This window comes from Pipistrellus hanaki (assembly GCF_964339955.1).
Source record: "Pipistrellus hanaki genome assembly, chromosome: 18".
Taxonomy (NCBI): Eukaryota; Metazoa; Chordata; class Mammalia; order Chiroptera; family Vespertilionidae; genus Pipistrellus; species Pipistrellus hanaki.
In genome coordinates this window covers 20,304,765-20,326,828 of record NC_140520.1, presented here as the reverse complement: position 1 = coordinate 20,326,828, position 22,064 = coordinate 20,304,765, and the positions used below count along the sequence as shown (strand labels likewise).

The 22,064-nt window shown below is 36.1% G+C and overlaps 1 protein-coding gene across 5 annotated transcripts in view; it reads right to left on the bottom strand.

Annotated features, from left to right (window-relative positions):
• CEP350 (centrosomal protein 350) overlaps positions 1-22,064 on the bottom strand; it is a 100,975-nt gene that overhangs the window by 58,422 nt on the left and 20,489 nt on the right. For all 5 annotated transcript variants that reach the window (XM_084866121.1, XM_084866124.1, XM_084866123.1 and 2 more), the window contains exons 6-14: positions 20,852-21,474; positions 17,991-18,104; positions 14,751-14,864; positions 11,501-11,647; positions 9,951-10,606; positions 9,123-9,244; positions 6,958-8,018; positions 5,453-5,603; positions 2,395-2,567 (exon numbers count right to left, since the gene is read on the bottom strand). In XM_084866121.1, coding sequence (XP_084722247.1) covers positions 2,395-2,567; positions 5,453-5,603; positions 6,958-8,018; positions 9,123-9,244; positions 9,951-10,606; positions 11,501-11,647; positions 14,751-14,864; positions 17,991-18,104; positions 20,852-21,474 — 3,161 coding nt within the window. The remainder of the gene's footprint in view (positions 1-2,394; positions 2,568-5,452; positions 5,604-6,957; positions 8,019-9,122; positions 9,245-9,950; positions 10,607-11,500; positions 11,648-14,750; positions 14,865-17,990; positions 18,105-20,851; positions 21,475-22,064) is intronic.

Genomic DNA, 22,064 nt, shown 5'->3' with positions numbered 1-22,064 from the left:
CCAGGCCTATCTCCAGTGCTGTTCAGCAGCCCCATGGAGGCCCAGAGAGAAAAAGAGAGGCAATGGCTGATCAACAGCTGCCACAGAGGCTGTGGATCAGACCCTGCCTCTCTCTTCAGGCCTCTCTCCAGGCCTGATCCACATCCCCCTTGGGAGTCCGTGTTCTGTTGAGCCTTCGGTTGGTCGTTACGGACCCTGGGTTTTTATATATTAGGATGGGTACAGAGATTTAGTTTGGAAAGAGGAAAAAGGTCTAGAAATTTATAGTGGTGATGGTTACACAACAATGTGAATGTGCTTAATGGGCTGAACTGTTCACTTAAAACAGTTAAAATGATAAAGTTTACAGTATATATATTTTAGTACAATAAGATAAAATCTAAAATGAAAGTTAACACTCGTTAGCTGTAGGTAGTTTTTAATTTTTAAATAGTTGTCTATATTTACAGCCTTCTTCCCCCCCACCCCCCACCCCTTTTTTTTAACTCAATGAACGATTTTTTACATTTAGAAAAAAACAATTTGGAAGAAAATCATTCCCTAAAGATCATCCTGTGAGTTTAAGAGGCCTCTGCCTATTTATTCTATCGTCTCACCTCTATGGCAACATAGCCAAGATAAGAATGGAGGGGACTGAATGATATTCTTTTCAATCACTCAAAATATATAGAGTGCCCCAAGGGCCAGTTGCATATGAAACTATTGCTATCATCCTTATTTTTCAGTTAAGAAAATTTGTCTCTCTATATAAAAGGCTAATATGATAAGTGTCTGACCATTCACTATGACGCACACTGACCATCAGGGGCAGACGCCCAACACATAGGCCTGGAAACATGTAACAGACTGATGAATCTCAGAGGGAAGCGGGGGAGGGAAAGGATGGAAAGAGATTAACCAAATGTCTTATATGCACACTAGAGGCCCAGGGTCCCTTGGCGTGGCTTGCAGGGATCAGGCCAAAATCAGCTCAGTGCACGGTTTCATATAACCAGGCCTCTAGTTATATATAATGACACTTAGAGATGTACATGACATACTATGAAGTCTTTTTAAAAGCCGCTGTAAAACATCATTTTATTTCTTTTTAAAGCAAAGATGTGTATTTTTGTTTGTTTGTTTGTTTTGTTTTCATGCTCACCCAAGGATATGTTCCTCATTGACTTTTTTATAGAGAGGAAGGGGGAGAGAGAAAAACATCAATGAGAGAGAGAAACATAGATGGTTACCCCCCTGTACACACCCTGACCAGGGATCAAATCTGCATGCTAGGTATGTGGCTTGACAGGGAATCAAACCTGCAATCTCTTGGTATATGGGATAATGCTCTAACCAACTGAAGCTACTGGTTAGGGGGAAGTATGTGTTTTTATGTATATACTAGAGGCCTGGTGCACAAAATTCGTGCACAGGTGTAGGAGGTTCTCTCAACCCAGCCTGCATCCTCTCGCAATCTGGGACCTCTCAGAGGATGTTGGGTCTAAACTGGCAGTTGGACATCCTTCTCACAATCCAGGATGCTGCATGCACCAATGACCATACTTTTCATACAAGTGAAAGGCATCTTGCTTTTCTATGGGCAGCTACATTTTTTTGCCCTGATTACAAAAAGCAGTACATAACATGATCCTTCTGAGGCAGTAGTACCATTTTCCCCATCTTATGGGTGGAAAAACTGAAGCAGAGAGAAGTTAAGTAATTGGCTTTGTCACACAGTTATGTCAGAATCAGGGCTGACCACAAAATGTGCAAGCTAGAATCCTTGCATATTATCATTGCATCATCCTGTGTTTTCAGTGTTAGAGTAGCCTTGCCAGGTTTTAATGTTTAAATCTAAGAGACTGTTCCCAATATATAAGATAGGGACCCTAGGCCTGGCCAGCAATCAGGGACATCTGTGGGATGACCAGCAGGTAGGGCAATTGAGGGGCCCCCGCTGGCACCCACCTTGTTTGGTGACCTGTCGCTGCTCGTGGGCCAGCCCTGTTCCCCATCACCACCACTGGTCACCTCCCTCTCGGGGGCAGTGCACGTAATAGTGACCAGTTGTTCTGCCATTTGGTCAATTTGTATGTTAGGGTTTTATTACATAGAATTGAAAAAATAGGCATCAAGAATTAATAGTAGTTATAGCTGAGCAGAGGGCTCAATGGGAATTTCTTGTATGATGGTGTATCTACAATCCTTAAATTTTTATCACTGCAAATGTATTCCTTTTGTCTAAAGCAATAGATTTATACTGTTATATATCAAAAGGTATTACTACAATAATATGAAAGCTAATTAAATTATTATAAAGAAATTCACCTAACTGCTTATGGAATAAAATAACTTTAGATCACTATCACAAAATCATTGGCAAGAGAAAAAGTCCCCATGGAGAATTCCACTTACATTCTGTTTTTTCCTTTTTTCCTTTTCTTCCTTTAGAAGAAGTAGATGAACAAGAAGATGCAGCAGACTGGGTCCCTGATGAATGCTGGGAAGTAACATCCACAGAGGAAAGATCATAGGTTGACTTCCTGCTAGAATGGTCCTCTTTAGTACCCAAAATGCTACCACCAATACTGTCAAAGAATAACAGTGGTTAAAAAAAGAAATAACAAGTATTAAAATGCAGCTAATGTATAGATATTTTAGATCTATTTGATCACAAGGAGAATATAATTATACTCAAAGATGCCTTCCACTTTTCTTTTTTGTTTTCTTACTACCATAAGCCAGAGTTCTTTCCTATGACTCAATTTATTACTGAGAAAAATATCAGAGAGTTGTTTATTAAAGTGAAACCAATAAAAATGGATAATTTAGACACAAGAGAAAAAAATATGTTGGATACTAGAAACTGCAGCCTCAATTTCTATTCAGATTTATAATTTAATATGTGATTATTATTTTCCTTTTTCCCCCATTATTTTTCTTTTGACAACCTTACAGGGAACAACAATTTAATATGTTCTACTTTAACCTAAAAATAAAATGTAATAAATCATATTAATTGGTAATATGAAATATCATAATTAAATCCTTACAAGTTTTTATTTTAAAATTTAATCTTTTCCTAAGAGCTCAAAATTTTAAACTACACCTTTCCTGATATATAATTTTAATAATACTTATTTTTGTGAGTCCAACCTAGATATAACTATTTTTTAAAAAAACATCCAAAAATTTTATGTAAATTACAATTTGTAATTTTTCAAGAAAATTATATTGAATGTAAGTAATTACAGAGTACTTTATATAGTAGGAAAATTAGGAAAAGTCTGATTCACTTGCTGTATGACTTTGTACAAGTAACTTAGTGCTTTACTTCCTGAAGTAAGAATCCTATATAATAGAGGTAATAAGCAAATTAACCCTCACGCCCTCACAAGATGGCTGCCTACAACCAGGCCAGCAGGGAGGTTAGTGAGGGATGACCAAGGCTGCATGGGGAGACCAGGCTGGCGGGGTGGGGGGAGGGGAGGGTATCTGGAGGCAAAAGGTGTGTGGTTTGTTGTTCATATTGAAAAGGAGGAGCAGAGGAAGCACTTAGGTTTGTGTAGGCGCCTCCAGGTCCTGTGAAGTCACCTCCTGAGTGTCTACTGAAGTAAATTGAACCATCTCAGCAACATGGTGCCACTTGAAGCAGGCAAAAGTGTCTCTGACTCGCTTCCTGGCAAGGCTAAACTATCGGGGGCATTCACTGGACACCAACACCACAGACTCAAGACACAGCACCACATGGGTCAGAGAGGAAACTCTGGAGTTCCTGCAAAGAGTATCTGACACCTTAGAAGACCGAATCACATGATGAATCACTGTAGCTATATGAATATCATTACTTTTCTTCTCATTGCTTATAAATTACTCTTTAAAAACTGTTCTAGCCCTAGCCGGTTTGGCTAGGATGAGCATCAGTCCACAGACTAAAGGGTCCTGGGTTTGATTCTGGTCAAGGGCACATATCTCAGTTGCAGGCTCTATCTCCAGCTCCAGTCTGGGCACCAGATAGATCCTTGAAGTATCTATCGGGCACATACAGTAGGCAACCCGTCAATGCAAAGTTTCTCTCTCTCCCTCCCTTCTACTCTCTCTAAAAATCGATGAAAAATATCCTCTGGTGAGGAATAATAAAAACAACAGCAACTATTCTACACTGTATCTAATCATCAATAATCTTGGTCTTTTAGTTTCCAGAATTCACCAGCTAAAGGTTCCTTCTTTGAAAGTGTAACATTTGTAATATTGTGAGTTTCTCAGATTACCTACAGGGGACACAATTTCATTTACATAGTATTTATGATTTCTAGAACGCCATGAGTCCAGACCCCTGAATTCATTTTAAATGCTAAAAACACCATTACTATTTCATTCAACCATTAATACATTTAAAACTAACAACAACAGCCGAAACCGGTTTGGCTCAGCGGTAGAGCGTCGGTCTGCGGACTGAAAGGTACCGGGTTCGATTCCGGTCAAGGGCATGTACATTGGTTGCGGGCACATCCCTGGTAGGGGGTGTGCAGGAGGCGGCTGGTTGATGTTTCTCTCTTATCAATGTTTCTAGTTCTCTATCTCTCTCCCTTCCTCTCTGTAAAAAAATCAATAAAATATATTAAAAAAATAAAAAATAAAACTAACAACAACAAAAAAGAATGAGCTAATACAGGTAAAGCCCCCTCAGTCCTCTCAGTGCCTTGCACATTAAGTGACCAATAAATACTAATAATAGTTATTTTTCAATGTTTTGCAAAATTTTAGATGTTATCCCAATTGTAAAAGAAATTTTCTGATTACTTTGGATCATGAAGTCAAGGATCTATCTATCACAGAAAACCATTTCTTAATCTTCTTACATTAGTATAATGTGGACTAGTTCCCCAATACGATCCTCTACTCACAGACTGATTTAACAACCTATATCAGGCTTACTATGTGCCAGGCCCTGTTCTAAGTACTTTGTATTTAACTGAATATTCATAACACTCCATGAGATTAGTACTGTTATTCTTTCCCATTTCACAGGGAGGAAAACTGAGGCACTGGGAGGTTAGTAATATACCCAAAGACAAACGACAAATAATCAGGAGAACCTGGACTTAAAACCAGAAAGTCTGAATCCAGAACCTGTGTTCTTAAAAACCAGTGCTACCCTAACTGGTTTGGCTCAGTGGATAGAGAGTTGGCCTGTGGACTGAAGGGTCCCAGGTTCGATTCCGGTCAAGGGCAAATGCCTTGGTTGCGGGCACATCCCCAGTGGGGAGTGTGCAGGAGTCAATGTTTCTAACTCTCTACCCCTCTCCCTTCAATAAAATATATTTAAAAACAAAACAAAAACACCAGTGCTATGAAACCTCAAAATGTATCTTTAAGCAAGCAAAATCTGCCTAATATTCAGATTACAGCTCTCATTTTTAAATTTCTCTTATTTTTCAGATTTCATGCCACATTGTCAACTTATTCTTACTTAGGTTCAGGAGCTGGTTTTTTTTCTGTCAAAGTCCCATTTCCTGGAGAGGAGACAAAATCATCCTCATATGAAACACTGCTTAGAGGAGTTGTGCTGGCATTCAAGGGCTGTGATGTTGATGCTCCTCTTTCGAACCTGTCTTCAAACCCTGTCAAAAGTAATAGTTGAAATGTGTTTTAAAACAAAGATAAAAATACCACAAGCAAAACATTCCACACATGGGGATTAACAACAAAGATTTAAGGATATTTTTGTTTGCTTGTATTAGTGCTTTTCAATTTATCTTTGTTTCTAACAATACATTTTAACTTTTTATTACTTTTCAAGCATGAATCAAAGTAGAGACTAGCACAATGAAACTGAAGTATCCATCACCCAACTTTAACAATTATCAATACATGATCAATCTAATTTCAATTAAATTTCGTATTCTTCCCATCTCTCATTCCTCTTACAGATTACTTTGAACCAAATCCAAGAAAACATATTATTTCAACTGTAACTATTTCAGTATAACTATAAAATATTAATGAAAATCTAAAGGATTAAGAACAAACCCAAATTTCTTATTTAACAAAATAAGGATGTTGATTTAAAAACACTTTGCTTTCTTCAAAAGAACTTTAAAATCCAACAAACTTAAAAATTACCTTCTACAAAAATGTGTTAAATCAAAGATATCAATAGCCTATATAAGTCTACATATGATCATAACAAAGTAGCTAAATATGAATTCAGGGGAAACCCAATGTGATACTCAATTAAGCATAAGATGAACAGATGAAATCACTCCATTTGTCAAATAAGTTGTTCACTGTGTGGAATGGAAATTTAAAAAACCACAGTATCAATAGTTGACTTAAAGCTCAGCATCACTCTCCAACCTGAAATTCTTAGGTTAAACATAAGACTGTTGAATCCACCTATGGCAGTAAGAACAAAGAAAGGGCTTGAAGGAACTGAGTCCATTATAAAAAATTCTGTTGTAGAATCTTAGGCCAAGCAGGGACCTTTAGAAGTTACTGTTTCAGGAACCAACTATAGAGCTACATTAATCTTCAAAGTCTGTTCTTAAAATTAGTTTTGACAAACAGAAATAGATTTGTTTTCATTATCAGAAATGTTACTATAGTTGCCCTTCTTAATTCCTGACCACTATATTCCCAATAATTCACAAGTCACTACATTAAGAAATATACTTACTATATAAATTACATATCTATGGTCAGAGAAAATCTAGTATACATACCAAGCTTCAACATCATTTATGAATTTCTCTAAATTAGACCAAAATTTCTATAATTATCAATCAACGATTGTTTTATGACATTAAAAACTAAAAATAAAAATTTAAATATTAAATTACTATATTCTAATTGAAGCTGGCAGATAATTTTGATACAATGTTTTCATTACCCTCATTATTAACAATGAAAATTTGTACTTAAGTATTATCTTTATAGAATTATACAAATATTACAAAGCTTACTTATTTTTCTCACCTTTTCCATATGACTGATATGATTTTGTGAAAATATTAATGACACTACGTGGACTTCCCTTTGCCAATTCTTCCCATGGTTCTTTGCTTTGTATACCACCTATGTGACCCAAAAGTGGTAAGAATTTTTCAGCTTCCTTCTGAAACTGTTTGATGGGTTCATAAGCATTTCTTTCTCCAGCACAAAATTCCTTTTCCTTTAAGATTTCTGCTATCTTCAAAGAGGGCCGTCCATCCCGGCCTCCCTCTTCTTCAGAGAGACTCCCCTCACTAAGAAGAGGCCCTTCACTGACTGAGTCTGTGCTGGAACCAAGGGACTTTTTGGCTTTGTATTGAGAACAAGGCTGCAGATCGGAGCTAGAAGAGTCACTCTGCTTCTTACACAACTGTGCCAGCAGCCCTTCTGGTTTGGGACCAGGGGATCTCATTCTGAAGCTTGATATAGCACTGTGAGGTCTTATCATCTCAGGAAGCTTTTTAAATTCACTAAGGTTGCCTACACCAGGAAGCTCATCATCAAAAGTTGCATGAGATACACAGGTTCCCAGCATCTTTTGAATTCTGGCAGTGAACACATCTTCAGTATCCTCTTTCATAGGTGGACTTATAACCTTTGTCCAAGGTCCCTCTTCTCGGGGTGTTTGCTGCACATCATACTCAGTGTTCCACACTGACCCATAATTAATGTTAGCCCCAGCTAATTTCTTGGCTTCATTTTCAATCCTGCTGGACAAAGAAGCAGCTGTTGCTTTCAGGGCTTCAATACGATCAAGTTTACTCTTATATTGGCTGGCACTAGGTTTTAACAAGGCATCTTGATGAGCAGCTGGTGAGGTCAGATATGGTTGAGGTGTGAAAGTTAATGGCCCTGAAGCAATATTATGGTTCTTCCTGGTTGGTAAAATAGATTCCAAATCCTTATGCAAAAATCCTGCATGCTCTAGACCCAAGAGATGGGAGAGTAAATTTCCAGCTGATCCAACAAGAGGCTGTGGTTGAGAATGATGGACACGTGGGCTCAGTCTATCAGGCTGCACCCAGGTAGGTTCTGTCAAGTCCCTTCTGCAAATGAAAATCACAATATATTTGTTAACACAGCAACTCATAACTAAGCTACTGGATTTTTTTTAAGTTTTGCTTTTTTCTGATTATAAGCGTAATGTACATTCACTGCAAAAAAAAAAAGGACAGGCAAAGGGGACAAGAAAGATAAAGTTCACTCACAGCTAAACAATGATAAAGAGGCACTATTAATATTTCAATTAGAATTATATCTTCCCAAATGTTTTTCTATGTGTATGTAATGTTTTGGTGTTAATTTCACAAAAATATAATTTTATCATCCATACATACTGCTTTGCAAACTGCTTTCTTCAACTAAGATATTTTGAGATATTTTCATGAAAGAGAAGGCATTCTTACCTTTAAGACTGTGGATAAAATTTTTTACAACCTTGGCTCTACACTTTTCTTTAAAAATAATGCTACATAAAAGAGAATGCTAAGATTGATAAATATTAGAGAAACATCAAACAGACTGTCAAACTTCAGAGGGAAAGCAGGAGAGCATTGGGGGTGAGGGTGGTAAGAGATCAACCAAAGGACTTGTTTGTATGCATGTATATAAACATAACCAATTGACACAGACAATAGAGGAGTGAGGGCATGTGGAAGCTAGGGCTTCTCAATAGCCCTCAATCACCAATCTGGCATTAAATCAAATACCTTTAGTCCTTATTCATGTGTTCACATACATCTCCAAATATAATTTTTGAGAGGTAAGATGAATAAACTGATATGCTGTATGAAGAAATTTTGATTTAATGGATACAGAAGTGCTTTTAAAAAGTTATTTACTACAAATACTTTAAAATATTAATTTCACTGTGATTCATTCATCCAACAAACTTTTATTGTGTTTAGTTCAAAGTAAGAGCTTGTAGGTAATCCCCAAGAGGAACTGACATTTACTTTGGATATTAAAAGATAGGTAAAAGTTGAATAAAATAGAAGATGCAGTAAGTAGAAGTGTAACCATGCTTAAATCTCCATTGGAAGATATAAACCAATTTCTAAACAAACCTCTTGCTCACATAAGTCAGTCAACAAAATTAACTGAGCATAGACCACTATACTGAATTTTATGGAAGAGAGACCCTTTTTTACCTTGCAAGAGGCTGTGGTGGTTCTGACAGGGACATGTCACTGCTGGAAGATGCACTTGGGGGACGTTCCTGCACTTTGTTTTCTTTGTCAGATTCTCCAGATGGCTGATATCCTGGTCTGGTCTAGGAAGAAAAGCACATCAAATCCATCTGATTCCAATCACCATGAGACAAATATTAAATCATTTCACCTTTACAAAAATCAGGAAATGTAGAGGCTTTTTCCCCCTATCAAATAAAACCCATTTAAACTGTTTTAAAAACAGCCATTATAATTAATAGCAAATTTATACCTGAAATCCAACAAGGGAAAGTAATATTAACTGCATAATTTAGAGGATATTACACTCTTTCTAAACCTGTTTTTCACCAGATAAGTAAAAAACTAGTAGTATCTACATCTTCTCAGACTTGTGAAAATTTACCAAAGCTAAGTCTGTAAAAACCTTTAAAATGGTACACACTTAATGTTACTCTTATTATTTTAAAAAACATTAGCAATACTCATAAAATTACTACAATGAATTAGGACTAGGCTTTCATTATCATAATCTAACTAACTTCATGTGCTCAGCAATACAATGAAAACTAGCAATGAATGATGAGATGGAACAGATCGGTAACAGAGAAATAGTAAATCTCTAATTGAGAACTTACACTCAATCATATTTATCAAATAACTCTTCAAATACAATAAATTTCATGAAAGCCCATCATTACAAATTTTGCCTGAGCATACAGGAATGGTTGCTAATTTTTAAACAGTACAGCAAATAAACTTTTTCTAACCATAAATTACTTCCCTTTGTATTTCTGTCACTACTATTACCTGTGTTTCCTGCATAGTATGTTGATGAGACGGCTCTTCAAGCAAGGTCTTTTCTAGTAGCAATTTGGAGTAAGTTTCCTGTAGACGCCTAGTTGCTGATGGCTCAGAAGGAGGTACATTTTTTACTTTAGTAAAGGCTTCTTTCTGCTTCCGGTAGAGCTCCTGTAATCGTTTGTTCTTTTGCTCAGTGGCCTCCTTTTGAGCCTTCTTCTCTTCATTTTGCTTCCTCTTCCTTTCCTCCTGCTGTCTAACAATGTACTGTCGTACCTCATCTGAGTCATAGTGGCGCTTTTTAGAAATAACAGGGGGCTCTTCATTAGTTGTTATTTTGTCAGGTTTTCTTTTTATTGAGCTATGACTCCTCCAAGCTTGTATTGGTGCTGAAGACTTCTGATTTTGTAACTCTCCCTCTTGCCTTGCTGCCTGAACTGCAGAATCCAGCTGTAGGTCATCAAGAATTCCACGAATTTCAATAGGTAAAAAGTCTTTATTTAAGGCAGTATTTTCCTCCTGTTTATTATCTGGAAGAGATGGAGCTAATTTCTTTATATTATTTTCAGACCGAACTCTACTTCTTGAACGTTCTGAGTTTCGTGGAAGATGTCTATGTGAAATATTCAACCTGGGATCAGATTCTGCTCTTCCAATATGACTTCCTGCAAAGGATGATCTGTTAGTGATATATTAAAATTCTGTATTCTTTCCTAAAATTTATTGCATTCAGTGACAAAATTTCTCTTTATCTTAAACTCTAATTTAAACATCATATAAAGTTTTCTAAAAAATATTCTAGAAGGAAGCAAAAACATCTTTTTTTTAACAATAGAAGAATTTCTATATTCTGAAACACTATACTTCCTTGGCTTTAGAAAAAAATCCATCTTTTATTACTTTAAAAAAATATTTTATTAAGTTTTTAAAGAGAGGAAGGAGAGGAATAGAGTTAGAAACATCAATAATAGAGAAACATCGATCAGCTGCCCCTTGCACCCCCCCACTGGGGACGTGCCCACAACCAAGGCACATGCCCTTGACCGAAATCGAACACAGGACCCTTCAGTCCGCAGGCCAACACTCCATCCACTGAGCCAAACCGGTTTCGGCAGTATAAACAAAATTCTTAGTAGAGATCACCATAACACCTCTGTGTAGAAGTTATCCATAGACAAGCCCAATAGAATGTCTTTTTTTTTTTTTTAATATATTTCATTGATTTCTTACAGAGAGGAAAGGAGAGGGATAGAAAGCTAGAAGCATCGATGAGAGAGAAACATCAACCAGCTGCCTCCTGTACACCCCCTACTGGGGATGTGCCCGCAACCAATGTACATGCCCTTGACTGGAATCGAACCCGGGACCTTTCAGTCCGCAGGCAGACGCTCTATCCACTGAGCCAAACCAGTTTCGGCTAGAATGTCTTCTTTTTTGAGCTACATTCACAATTTTACATATAAAGCAAAGTCAATACCAAAAGAGTATTTTCTCCCTCTTTAAGTACTTACATAAGCAAATTTTAATTATTGAGATAATGTAATAATTCGATTACTTACCAGATTTAGTAGTTCTTTCTCTTCCACTTCTGTCACTTGATACTGTCCTTCGCTCTTTTTGCTCCATTTTGGGTGCAGGTCCCAGAATCTTCTTTACTAATTTCTGTCCATCTCGCCAAGAAGATGTACTTATCAGATGACTGCTACCTAAAATATAAGCATTGAATTTAAAATTTAGTTGTAAAAAGTATATCTACTCAATCATACAGGTTTTCTAATATTCTTAATGCTTATCTTATGCCAAAGTCAAAAGATTTATAATCTAATTTTTAACCCTAAATCTCCAAAATCAAAAATGTTTGTTTAAATCTTGATGTACTCACACACAGTTAAGTACCAAATATTAATAATGATAACTGAAACCTCAAAAACTAGGTCACTGAATCCAACAATTTTCCACTTAACAAAAATATTGTTAACTATAAAAGTGTTTGGTATATCCACACTAGCACAGTATCTGGCACATAGTAAAATGTATGTTTGCTGAACTTAATCTAAGCATAGAAAAAAATTTAAAATAAGTATATAACATATAACAACTGTGATTACCTTTGGAGGTGGTGATATTATAGGGAATTTCACAGATATATACCAAAACTACACACTACACTTTTATGCATAAAATAATGACATTAAACAAATACTATCAACATTTTCAATTATCCCAATTATAAATATTCATAAAAATAAAAGAATGTTCCAGTAAATACAGCGCTTTATCAGGAGAAATACTTTTAGTTTACTATTTTCAGATTGTACAAAAATTAAAATTAGACCATCATCTCAAAATAGACAGTAACTTAAAAAAATAAATGATACAAGACTGTTTATAAAATAGAAACCATAAAAAATAAGCATGAGATATATATATTTAAATGAAAAGTAATATAATAAATGGAATAAAAATAATAAAATAGTCCTTTAAACCTAATTAAATTAGAAAAATGATTTTTACATTCATAATCATTGCTGGTAGAATTATAATAAAATCATTCTAGTTATGCATTGCTTGTTGAAATATAAGTGGGTATAAAACATACACACACACACACACACACACACACGCGTACAGTTTCTTTTTAAAAAACATACAATAGCCCTAGCTGGTTTGGCTTAGTGGATAGACCATCAGCCAGGGTCCCAGGTTCAGTTCCAGTCAAGAGCACATGTCCAGGTTGTGGGCTCACTCCCCACTGTGAGGTGTATAGAAGGCAGCTGATTAATGATTCTCTCTCATCATTGATGCTTCTATCTGTCTCTCCCTCTCTCTTCCTCTCTGAAATCAATAAAAAAAATAATAATAAGGCATGCTATTTTTCATGAGATACTATGTAATACGGTTATCAGGGGAATAGTTTGAAATGAAACACTGGAACTACTGTAACTTTTGAACACTGATCTTGGATTATATTTTTCCAGTTTGTGGTAGGCTAATTCCTATGTGTACACTGGGGCAGTGACTGAGACAGTCACTAAATGTTCAAAAGCTGTATTAATAGTTTATCTATAGTGAAAGTCCTCTTTTTCTACCAGTGACTACATGAGACTATTCCAGAAAGCCAGAATTCAGAAATAACCAATGAAGATATTCAGAAGCCAACATTTATAAATAACTACCAGTATATTTATGGTTGCTTGTTTTTGATCCAGAAAATTAAGCTGAAATTAAAGAGAGGCCTGTTCTCTCATTTTGCTTAAAAGCATAAAGTTCTTTATAATTAAATTGAGCAACAGATGTAAAATCTTTTAAATATTTTAGATAGACGGTTAATAACAAGTTGCAAAATATTTTTTTTCTAAAATAAATAGCACACATTTATAATTCATGTTTCTTCATAATAGATGTTTTCATTAAAACTATACTTGCATTTAAACTTTTAAATTAAAGTCCCATTTAAAGAAACTCTAAATGGAATGTCTTTTATTATAAACTAGAGGCCTGATGCATGAATTCATACATGGGTGGGATTCCTTGGGATTGGCCTTCGGGAATCTGGCCGAAACCCACAGTCCAACACTGCCTGCTGCTCCCGCCTGGCGCTCCCACTCATCCTGGCCCCACTGTGCCTGCCTCTGGCTCGTACCCAGTCAGTCCTGATCAGGAGAGGCTTGCATCGCCGCAGCGGCCATAAGCCCTGCATCTGGTGCCTGTCTGGAGGGAGGTGAGGGGGGCCGGGATGCAACTGGTCATCTGGGTGGGCAGTGGGATGCCCTTGGCAGCCTGAGATCCAGATCTGTCCTGCTGACTTTTGCGCTGGTTGCTGGGAGCCACCTGGCAGCCTCTTTTATATTGTTTCTTCCTTGTGGAGCAACTAAGGAAGGGAAGCAGCTGTGATGTCTGAGGCCGACTTCCAGGAGGCCGGCAGCACTCTCAGGATTGGGCCTGGCCCATTCTCCAGAGATTGGACCAGGGAACTCCTGAGGAAGGGAGTGGCTGCTGCTGGGCTGGTGGGCCCCTGGGACAGGTCCGTCAGCTGAGTAGCACTCCTGCTGTGGGAGTGCACTGACCACCAGGGGGCAGCTCCTGTGTTGAGCATCTGCCCTCTGGTGGTCAGTGAGCATCACAGTGACCGGTGGTTTGGTCACTTTTATATATATAGATTCAATTAAAATAGCATTACCAAAAAAGCTTGAAAAATAGAAGAAAACACTACCCACAGTTAAATAAAGTACTAGTATTATTTTGTGTACTTCCTTACAATAGTTTTAAAAATCATAATATGTGATTGTAGTCATTGCATATATAAAATTTTATCTTTTTCTCTTAGAAGCTTTCTATAAACATTTTTGTTATATCTTATGGAAATTGCGATTTGAAATGGCCACACGGTACTCTATCTAGTAGAAATCTAGTTTAATTAACCATTCACCATTCTTCAATATTTAGGTTAATTCTTATATTATAACTAATAGCTCTGCACATTAATCCATTTGCCAGTAGGTCTCTGCTGGAGTCTGGCCAATCCAGACTGGGCAAGATGGGCAAGACATGCCCTAGAGTCCTCTCATGGTCCCTCCCCAGCTTTGACTGTGCACTGGTGGGGTCCCAGACTGCAAGAGGGCGCAGGCCAGGCCGAGGGATCCCACCAGTGTACAAATCCATGCACTGGGCCTCTAGTGATATATAAACTGTATTCCATTTTTATATGTGCCAAACAATGAAAAATCTGGTTAACAAACATTTATTTCCATGTAGATATATTTCAGTAATATCTAACTTTAGGAGGTACATGATATTGAGAAAACTAACCTGTTTTGCATTCTGGACTTGAAAATTGTGCTACCTTTTGGACTTTTCGTACTGGCTTGACCACTTTCTTCTCTTTATTTTTTTCAGTAGGTTTCTCTTTCATAGAGGTGTCTTCTGAAAATCAGAAACATTTACAGCAAATATTAAAATTATTTCTATCCACCTACTCGTCCTCTCCCCAGTATGAAAAATCAATATAAACTACATAACTCTCCACTGAGGCTATTGCTATGACCCATAAGCTACCAATGCCAATTCCTCTTATGGAAAAGTCTAAGGATTACCACTATCCCACTGTTAAGTTCCAAATCTTTGTATTTATTTTTTTCAGCAAATACTTGAGAAATGTAACTCAATTCCTCAAACTGAAAGAAACTTCAACAATAATGCTTTCCAGCCCAGTTTCCACAGCATTTATAGAATCTCAAGAGATAAGCACTTTCTCAGATTCCAATTTCATTTAAAAATTCCTATGTAACTGAGATATTAATGAACTTCTAGAATAAAACTTCATAACATACTTAATATTCCTAAATTAGGCCCTTCTATAGTTATGTTAGTGAAATATGTCAAGTATTTCACATACAAATTACTACTCCTTAATTTTTTCAATTCTAATCTGGGAATATATACAGGGGTGGGCAAAAGTAGTTTTATATAGTACAAATAATACAATAATTAATAAATAAATAGTACAGGAATAAACTCTGTTCCACGTATTCACAACTATAAATCTATTTTTGCTCGTGTGTGTGTGTGTGTGTGTGTGTGTGAATTAACCTTCATTATAAATAAATAAATAAATAAATAAATAAGCTTTAAAATAGAGAAAGTTCAGAATTCTGGGCAAAGTGGAAGTAAGTATGAGTCAAAGGCAGGAGCATACCAAATGTCTAAGAAACAGCAGGAGGCCAGTTTGCATGAAGTGAAGAGAACAGTTGCAATAATTGGGGCCAGAAACATAGGTCATTGTAAGAACTTCAGGTTTCACTCAAGATTGAGATGGAAAGAGTTTGGAAGATTTTTAGCAAAGGACTGATAAAATCTCAATTAAATTTTAGCAAGCTTAATCTAACAGCTGTGATGAGAACAGACTCGGATGAAAGGCAGAAAAGTAGGAACACCAGTTAGAAGGCAACTGCAGTAATCCAGGCAAGAGACTAATGGTGGCTTAGAGCTAGGTGGTAGTGACAGAGGCAAGCTAAGTGGTTTTATTTTAGATACGGTACATTTCAGATAATATTAGATATAAGTTATGAGGGAAATATGGGGGCCAAGGGGCCTAAACAATAAGAATAGGATTATCTGAGGTAGAGAGACTACCAGAGGAATAGGGTTAAGGGGTGTACAGTGGCCCCATTTAGTTAGCTCCATTTTAGATATATTAAGCTTAAGAAATCTATTATATATCCAAAGGAAGATGTGGTGTTAGCAGCTGGATATAAAAGTCTGAGTTCAAAGGAGACGTTTGGAACAGAGACATAAATTTGGAATCATCAACAACAAATATTTAAAGCCCTGAGACAAGTTCATGTGTATGTAGATATATAAAAGTTTAAAGGGGAGAAGAAAGAGACAGATCCAAGTACTAAGAATGGGACATGCCAATTTTTAGAGATCAGAAAAAAACTGAAAAGGTGCAATCAGACTGAGGAGGAAAACCAAACATTTATGGTATCCTAAATGTCCAGTGAAGAGTTTTAAAAGAGTTTCAATCATGTCCAATGTTGTGAGAAATCAAGATGACAAATAAAAACTAAACATTGGATTTAGCAATGTGGAAGTAGCTGATGATCTTGATAACAGTAGTTTACAGAGAAGTAGGAGCAAAAACCTAATAGAAAGGATTTGAGAGTGAAAGGAAGGAGAAAAATGGGAGACAATGGGTATAGGGCAACTTTCTTAAGTTTTGCTATAAATAGGAGACAAACAGGGCAGCAGTTGAAGAGAATAGGGCCAAAAGAGGGGTTCTTTTATGATGGCTGAGAGAACAGCACGTTATCAAATACGTATGTTTGTTGAAAGGCATAACCTTGCAGAGGGGGAAACCTAACGATGTAAAAGAAAGGAATCTGGGCTAAAGTAATGTTCTTAAATGCACAAGAGCAAATGGAATCTAAAACACAAGTGGGGATGGGTTGGTCTTAGCTAGGAGCACAGAGTTCATCTACCATAACAACAGTATAACAGACAAACCTCTTTAAGAGATCTTTGACCTACAGCATTCTAATTATCTAAAATGATACTGTTCTGTGAGGAGACTGGGAGCCGCCATTTTGTGGCTTGAGGGTGTGACAGTCAATTAGCATATTCCCTCTTTATTAGATAGGATACTTTTTCTCCACAAGAGAAAAGAATTTCTGATACAGTGCTCTAAAATTAACAGTAGGAAAACTGGACTGAACACTTAAATGACACCAAAAGTATTAGAAGGAACTCTATGAAGGCTTACTAGAAACATCTCTGGCTTTATAGTCAGAGATTGCTTTGAATCTTGACTTCAATTCCTTTTTCTATTGTTGACACTATTATAGATGTCCTCATTTCCCTGTCTTTATCCTCTCCCACCCAACGCCCACCCCACTTTGCTTCAATTCTTAACTACTATATGAAACCTTGGGAAAATTACTCTTTGGGTCTCTATTTCCTCAACTGTAAAAACACAGAATACTAAATACTAGAATCTTGTTCAAAATCAAACTAGATGTTCAATACTTAATAACATTATGAGTATGACTTTCCTATTCCCCTCTTCCTGTCTTCCAGAAGTACCTCATATTTCCAATCCTTTAACATTATTCCCTTCCTATAAGGTTCATTTTTCTTCCTGCATTTTGCCCTCATGTATCTTCTTAACTGCTGCCTGCCTATCTCACTCTGACCATTTCAAAGATCTCAAGAGATCTAGTAGAAGAAATAAACTTGGAGAGTAGGGCCTGTTTGAAGAATAGGCCCTACTCTCCAAGTTTGTATTTTCTTCAATCAGGCCCTACTCTCCAAGTCCCTCAGTTTAAAAATAGCCTCGCTTCTGTCACATCAGCCCTGTATGCTAATTTTAACCCTGGAGCAGAGCCTAGAGGCTAAGAGAGCCTTATGACTAAAACCACCACCACTTTAGTATACCACGTAGTTAGAAAAGGGAAATATCTTTAGCTTGGTGACCATTTTTATGTTTAAATATTTTAAGCTAGCTAGCATGCATGATATAACACTAAAAATCTTAGAAAGCTCTACTCTCACCTGCAAAGTGAAGTGCTAAGTCTTGATACAGTTCTCTACTCATGTTTTGAAACTCAGCCTCTTGCCACACTTTGCCATCAGGTGTTCGAATCTTGGTCTCTGATGGATTGAAGCCTAATACATATCAACACACAGAACATTCTTATCAAAGTTGCTTTGTAAGTTTTGTTCGTTATACTTTTTTAAAATAAAACATAATTAACATACTTTACATTCACTCTTTTAAAGTGTACATCTCAGTGGTTAGTAGTATATTTACAAGTTATACAACTATCATCATCTAATTCCCAAGCACTTCATCGCCCTGAAATGAAACCTTGTATACATTAGCAGTAGCCACACACACACACACACACACACACACACACACACACACACACACACGTCTCTGTTCCTTGGCAACTGTTCATCTACTTTGTATCTTTATGGAGGTGCCTATTCTAGACACTTCATATAAATAGAATCATACAATATGTGGTTTGGTGTCTGGCTTCTTCACTTAGCATAATGTTTTCAATATTTATCCACTGTGTAACATGTATCAAAACTTTATTCCTTTTTATTGTCAAATGATATTTCAATGTATGAATATACCATTTGTTATCTATTCATCAGCCGATGAACATTCATCAGCTGATGGACATTCTATTTTTTAGCTACTATTAATGCCACTGCAATGAACTTTTGTGTACAAGTTTTTATGTGGACGTATGTTTTCAATTCCCATGGGTATTATACCTAGAAGTGGAATAGCTGGGTCATATAGTAACTCTATATTTAACTTTTTGAATAACTGCTAAACTGTTTTCTAAAATAGTTGTACTATTTTACATCCTCACCAGCAATGTATGAGGTTTCCAGTTTCTCCACATCCTCGCCAACAGTAATTATTGTCTGTCTTTTTTATTACAGTCACCCTAGTAGATGTGAAATGGTATCTGTAGTATGGTTTTGATTTGCATTTCCTTAATAACTAATAATGCTGAGCAACTTTATAAGGTTTATGAGAGGAATGAATAATTAGCTAACATATAATGTGTAGACAAATACTATTTGGAAAAAGTAAGCTTCAGGGAGATAAAAGCAATATATATTTCTTCAAAAAGATTAGAACTGGCTCTAGCTGTTCTGGCTCAGTGGATAGAGCGTTGGACTATGGACTGAAGGGTCCCGGGTTCAATTCCAGTCAAGGGCAGATGCCCACGTTGTGGGCTCGATCCCCAGTTGAGGACATGCAGGAGGCAGCTGGTCAATGGTCCTCTCTCATCATTGATGTTTCTATCTCTCTTTCCTTCTCCCTTCCTCTCTGAAATCAATAAAATATTAAAAACAAAACAAATAAACAAAAAAAAACTAGAAGTGGAGAAATACTAAATTAAATAAAAAATGTCAATCATAAATTATAAATATCAGAGATTTAAACTATCCTTCTTAAGACTGACAGAGAAACTACACTACTTATTCTTTTATTTGAAGATAGGCATTAGTTGCTAATATCTGTCAGACTTTGCCTATGACTGAACTAACTTCTAGAATAAACAAACCTTAAATGTATAATATGCATTTAATGGGTTTGATATAAATATAGCAAAAGTTTTGGATAGTGACTCCCTATCTCAGAACCAACAAGCACATTTTGATCCATCCATTTGCTATTTGCTCTGTCAACAGTGTGGACAATTACTACATGGAACACAACTAACTAAAAGGTATAAAAGAATTTTATTAATAATACATTAGACCAATCATGGATAACAGAGCAATTTTTTTTCTTCAGGATTCTAAAGAGAACTACTCACAATTTTATCACAAATTAGCTAGAAATGCAAATTGCCTGTTTTTAAAAATCTAATTCACAATGAATGTCATTAGCAAAACAAAACTGGTACTTCGCTTAAATGTACACAGCAAAATTTGTTCTGCAGAAAAAAAATGACTAAAGACACTTTAGAACTATAAAAAATTACAAAAGGGGTCAGAGAAAAATTGGATTTAGTAGAAAAATACAAAACAAATTTGAGTAGAGCAAAAACTGTCCTAGTTTTTAAATAGTAACTTAAATTTAACAGAAGAAACAAATCTTGACAATATTTTGATCTTCATACATTTATGTAGAAAAACTGAACTTGGAAAAATATCCACAAAAGAAAAGTTACAATGGCAGACATTTTCACGACAAAGGTCTAACATAAACTAACCTGATCAATGTATTAACTCTGTAATAAAAACTACATGATGACCCTATGAAAATAATTTCAGGAACATAAAAATAAAACTTCTTAAAACCACTATATATATAAAAACATGACCTGGCTAAAAACAGACATTATCTCTCATAGAGTTACCAACTCTATCAATGTTGGTATATGATTTTAATATTGTTTTCTTAAACACAGGGGGGAAAACTCGTGTCGAAACTTGAAAGTTAAAATCAAATGTTAGTGCCAAAATATTCTGTAACTAAATATTAACTCACACTGACTGAACTGTTCTTTAAGTATTACTTGTGAAAGAATTCCTAATAACAATCTAAATACAATGGCAGAATAAGAGAAATACTTTCAGTTCTCTGAAAATGTACTAGTTCTTATTTCCTCTTTTTGTCAATTTATTAAATGTTCATATTGTGGTCCTGATGGACTTATTAAAGATTCAATTCTGTACTCTATCCCCAGAAGTTCTGATTTAGGTCCAGTGTAGGATCCAGAAACCTGCATTTTTAAGTTGCACCTTGAATTAATTTCTTATGTGTTTGAGAATCACAACCTGTTTTAAAGATGATCATCTCTACTCAAATACAACCTGGGGAGGTAGAGGGATAAGGAGGCAGAAAGAGAAAGATACAAGGACTGATTACAAACCTTTATATGCTGGAGCAGGTGGTGCTGTTGCCACTTTCCTGACTTTTGCTATCACTGAGCTATCAACATTAACAACCATTACTGGGTGGTCAATATGACCCTGATTTTGGCCCCGGCCATTTATTTCTTCTGAGTGTTCCCACTGTTTCCTAATCCGCTCCTTGAGTTTCTCCAGTTTGACATCATGTTGTCGCCGCTTTAAGATATCTAATCTTTGGGAATTAGAAGTACTTGTAGAAGAGGGAGAAGAGTCAGCTAGCCGTAACACTTTCGGATCAATATCATGGCCTATGTTATTGCCAGAAGTCTTCAAATTGTTCTCATTTCCCTTTGTTCTATTAGGCTTTTCTTCCTCAGTTCTCATTGGAGCTGCCATCTTAACCAAACTTTCAGAATTGTGCAATGCATCAATTGCTGGTCGATCATTTAAAAACCTAACAACAGTATCATTCATGACAGATGATTGGGAACTCTCAAAATCACGACAATGTGTATTCCGTTCTTCTCGACTGGTTACCATCCGATTCCCATTTTCAGGCTTTTCTCCATTAACATCCACACAATATACATGCTTTGACTCCAAAGGATGGGGACTTATATTGGAAGGTGTGCCATGAACTTCCCTAATATTAAAAAATAATCATTAGTTTTAAATAAAAAGTACAAAAACCAGTTAAACTGAAACCAGTCTTGCAAATGGAGAACTCCAAACTAAAATTAGAGAACAAAAGATACCCAGAAATTTCAGTAGATTAAAGCTAATAAAATAACCATTACTAACATTAAAACTCAATGACCTCTCTATCAGGTTCTAAATCATAATGTAATTATATAAAAAAAAAATACAAAAGGTGTGTGGAAAGATTTCTTTTTAAGAATGCCAGAAAATAGTAGTATAATCTGATTTTGGATATTAACTTGACACCTTTTACCAAAATGTATATTTTACTCCTTTATGAAGTCTTAAGTACAATAATAGGAAAAAAGTTCTTAAATACTGGCATTTCATATGCATAACTTCTAAATAACATACCAAATTAACAAATAAATTGGGAGCAGAAATAAAGTAAAAGTACAATAAATATTTTCCTTCAAATAAATATGGTTAGTAAAGTCAAACCTCTCTGAACCACAGACTACTCTTTTGGCAGCCTCAAACTATGTAAAGCATATCAAGAAACTCTGTGGTAAGCAAGAAGACTAGACATAGCCA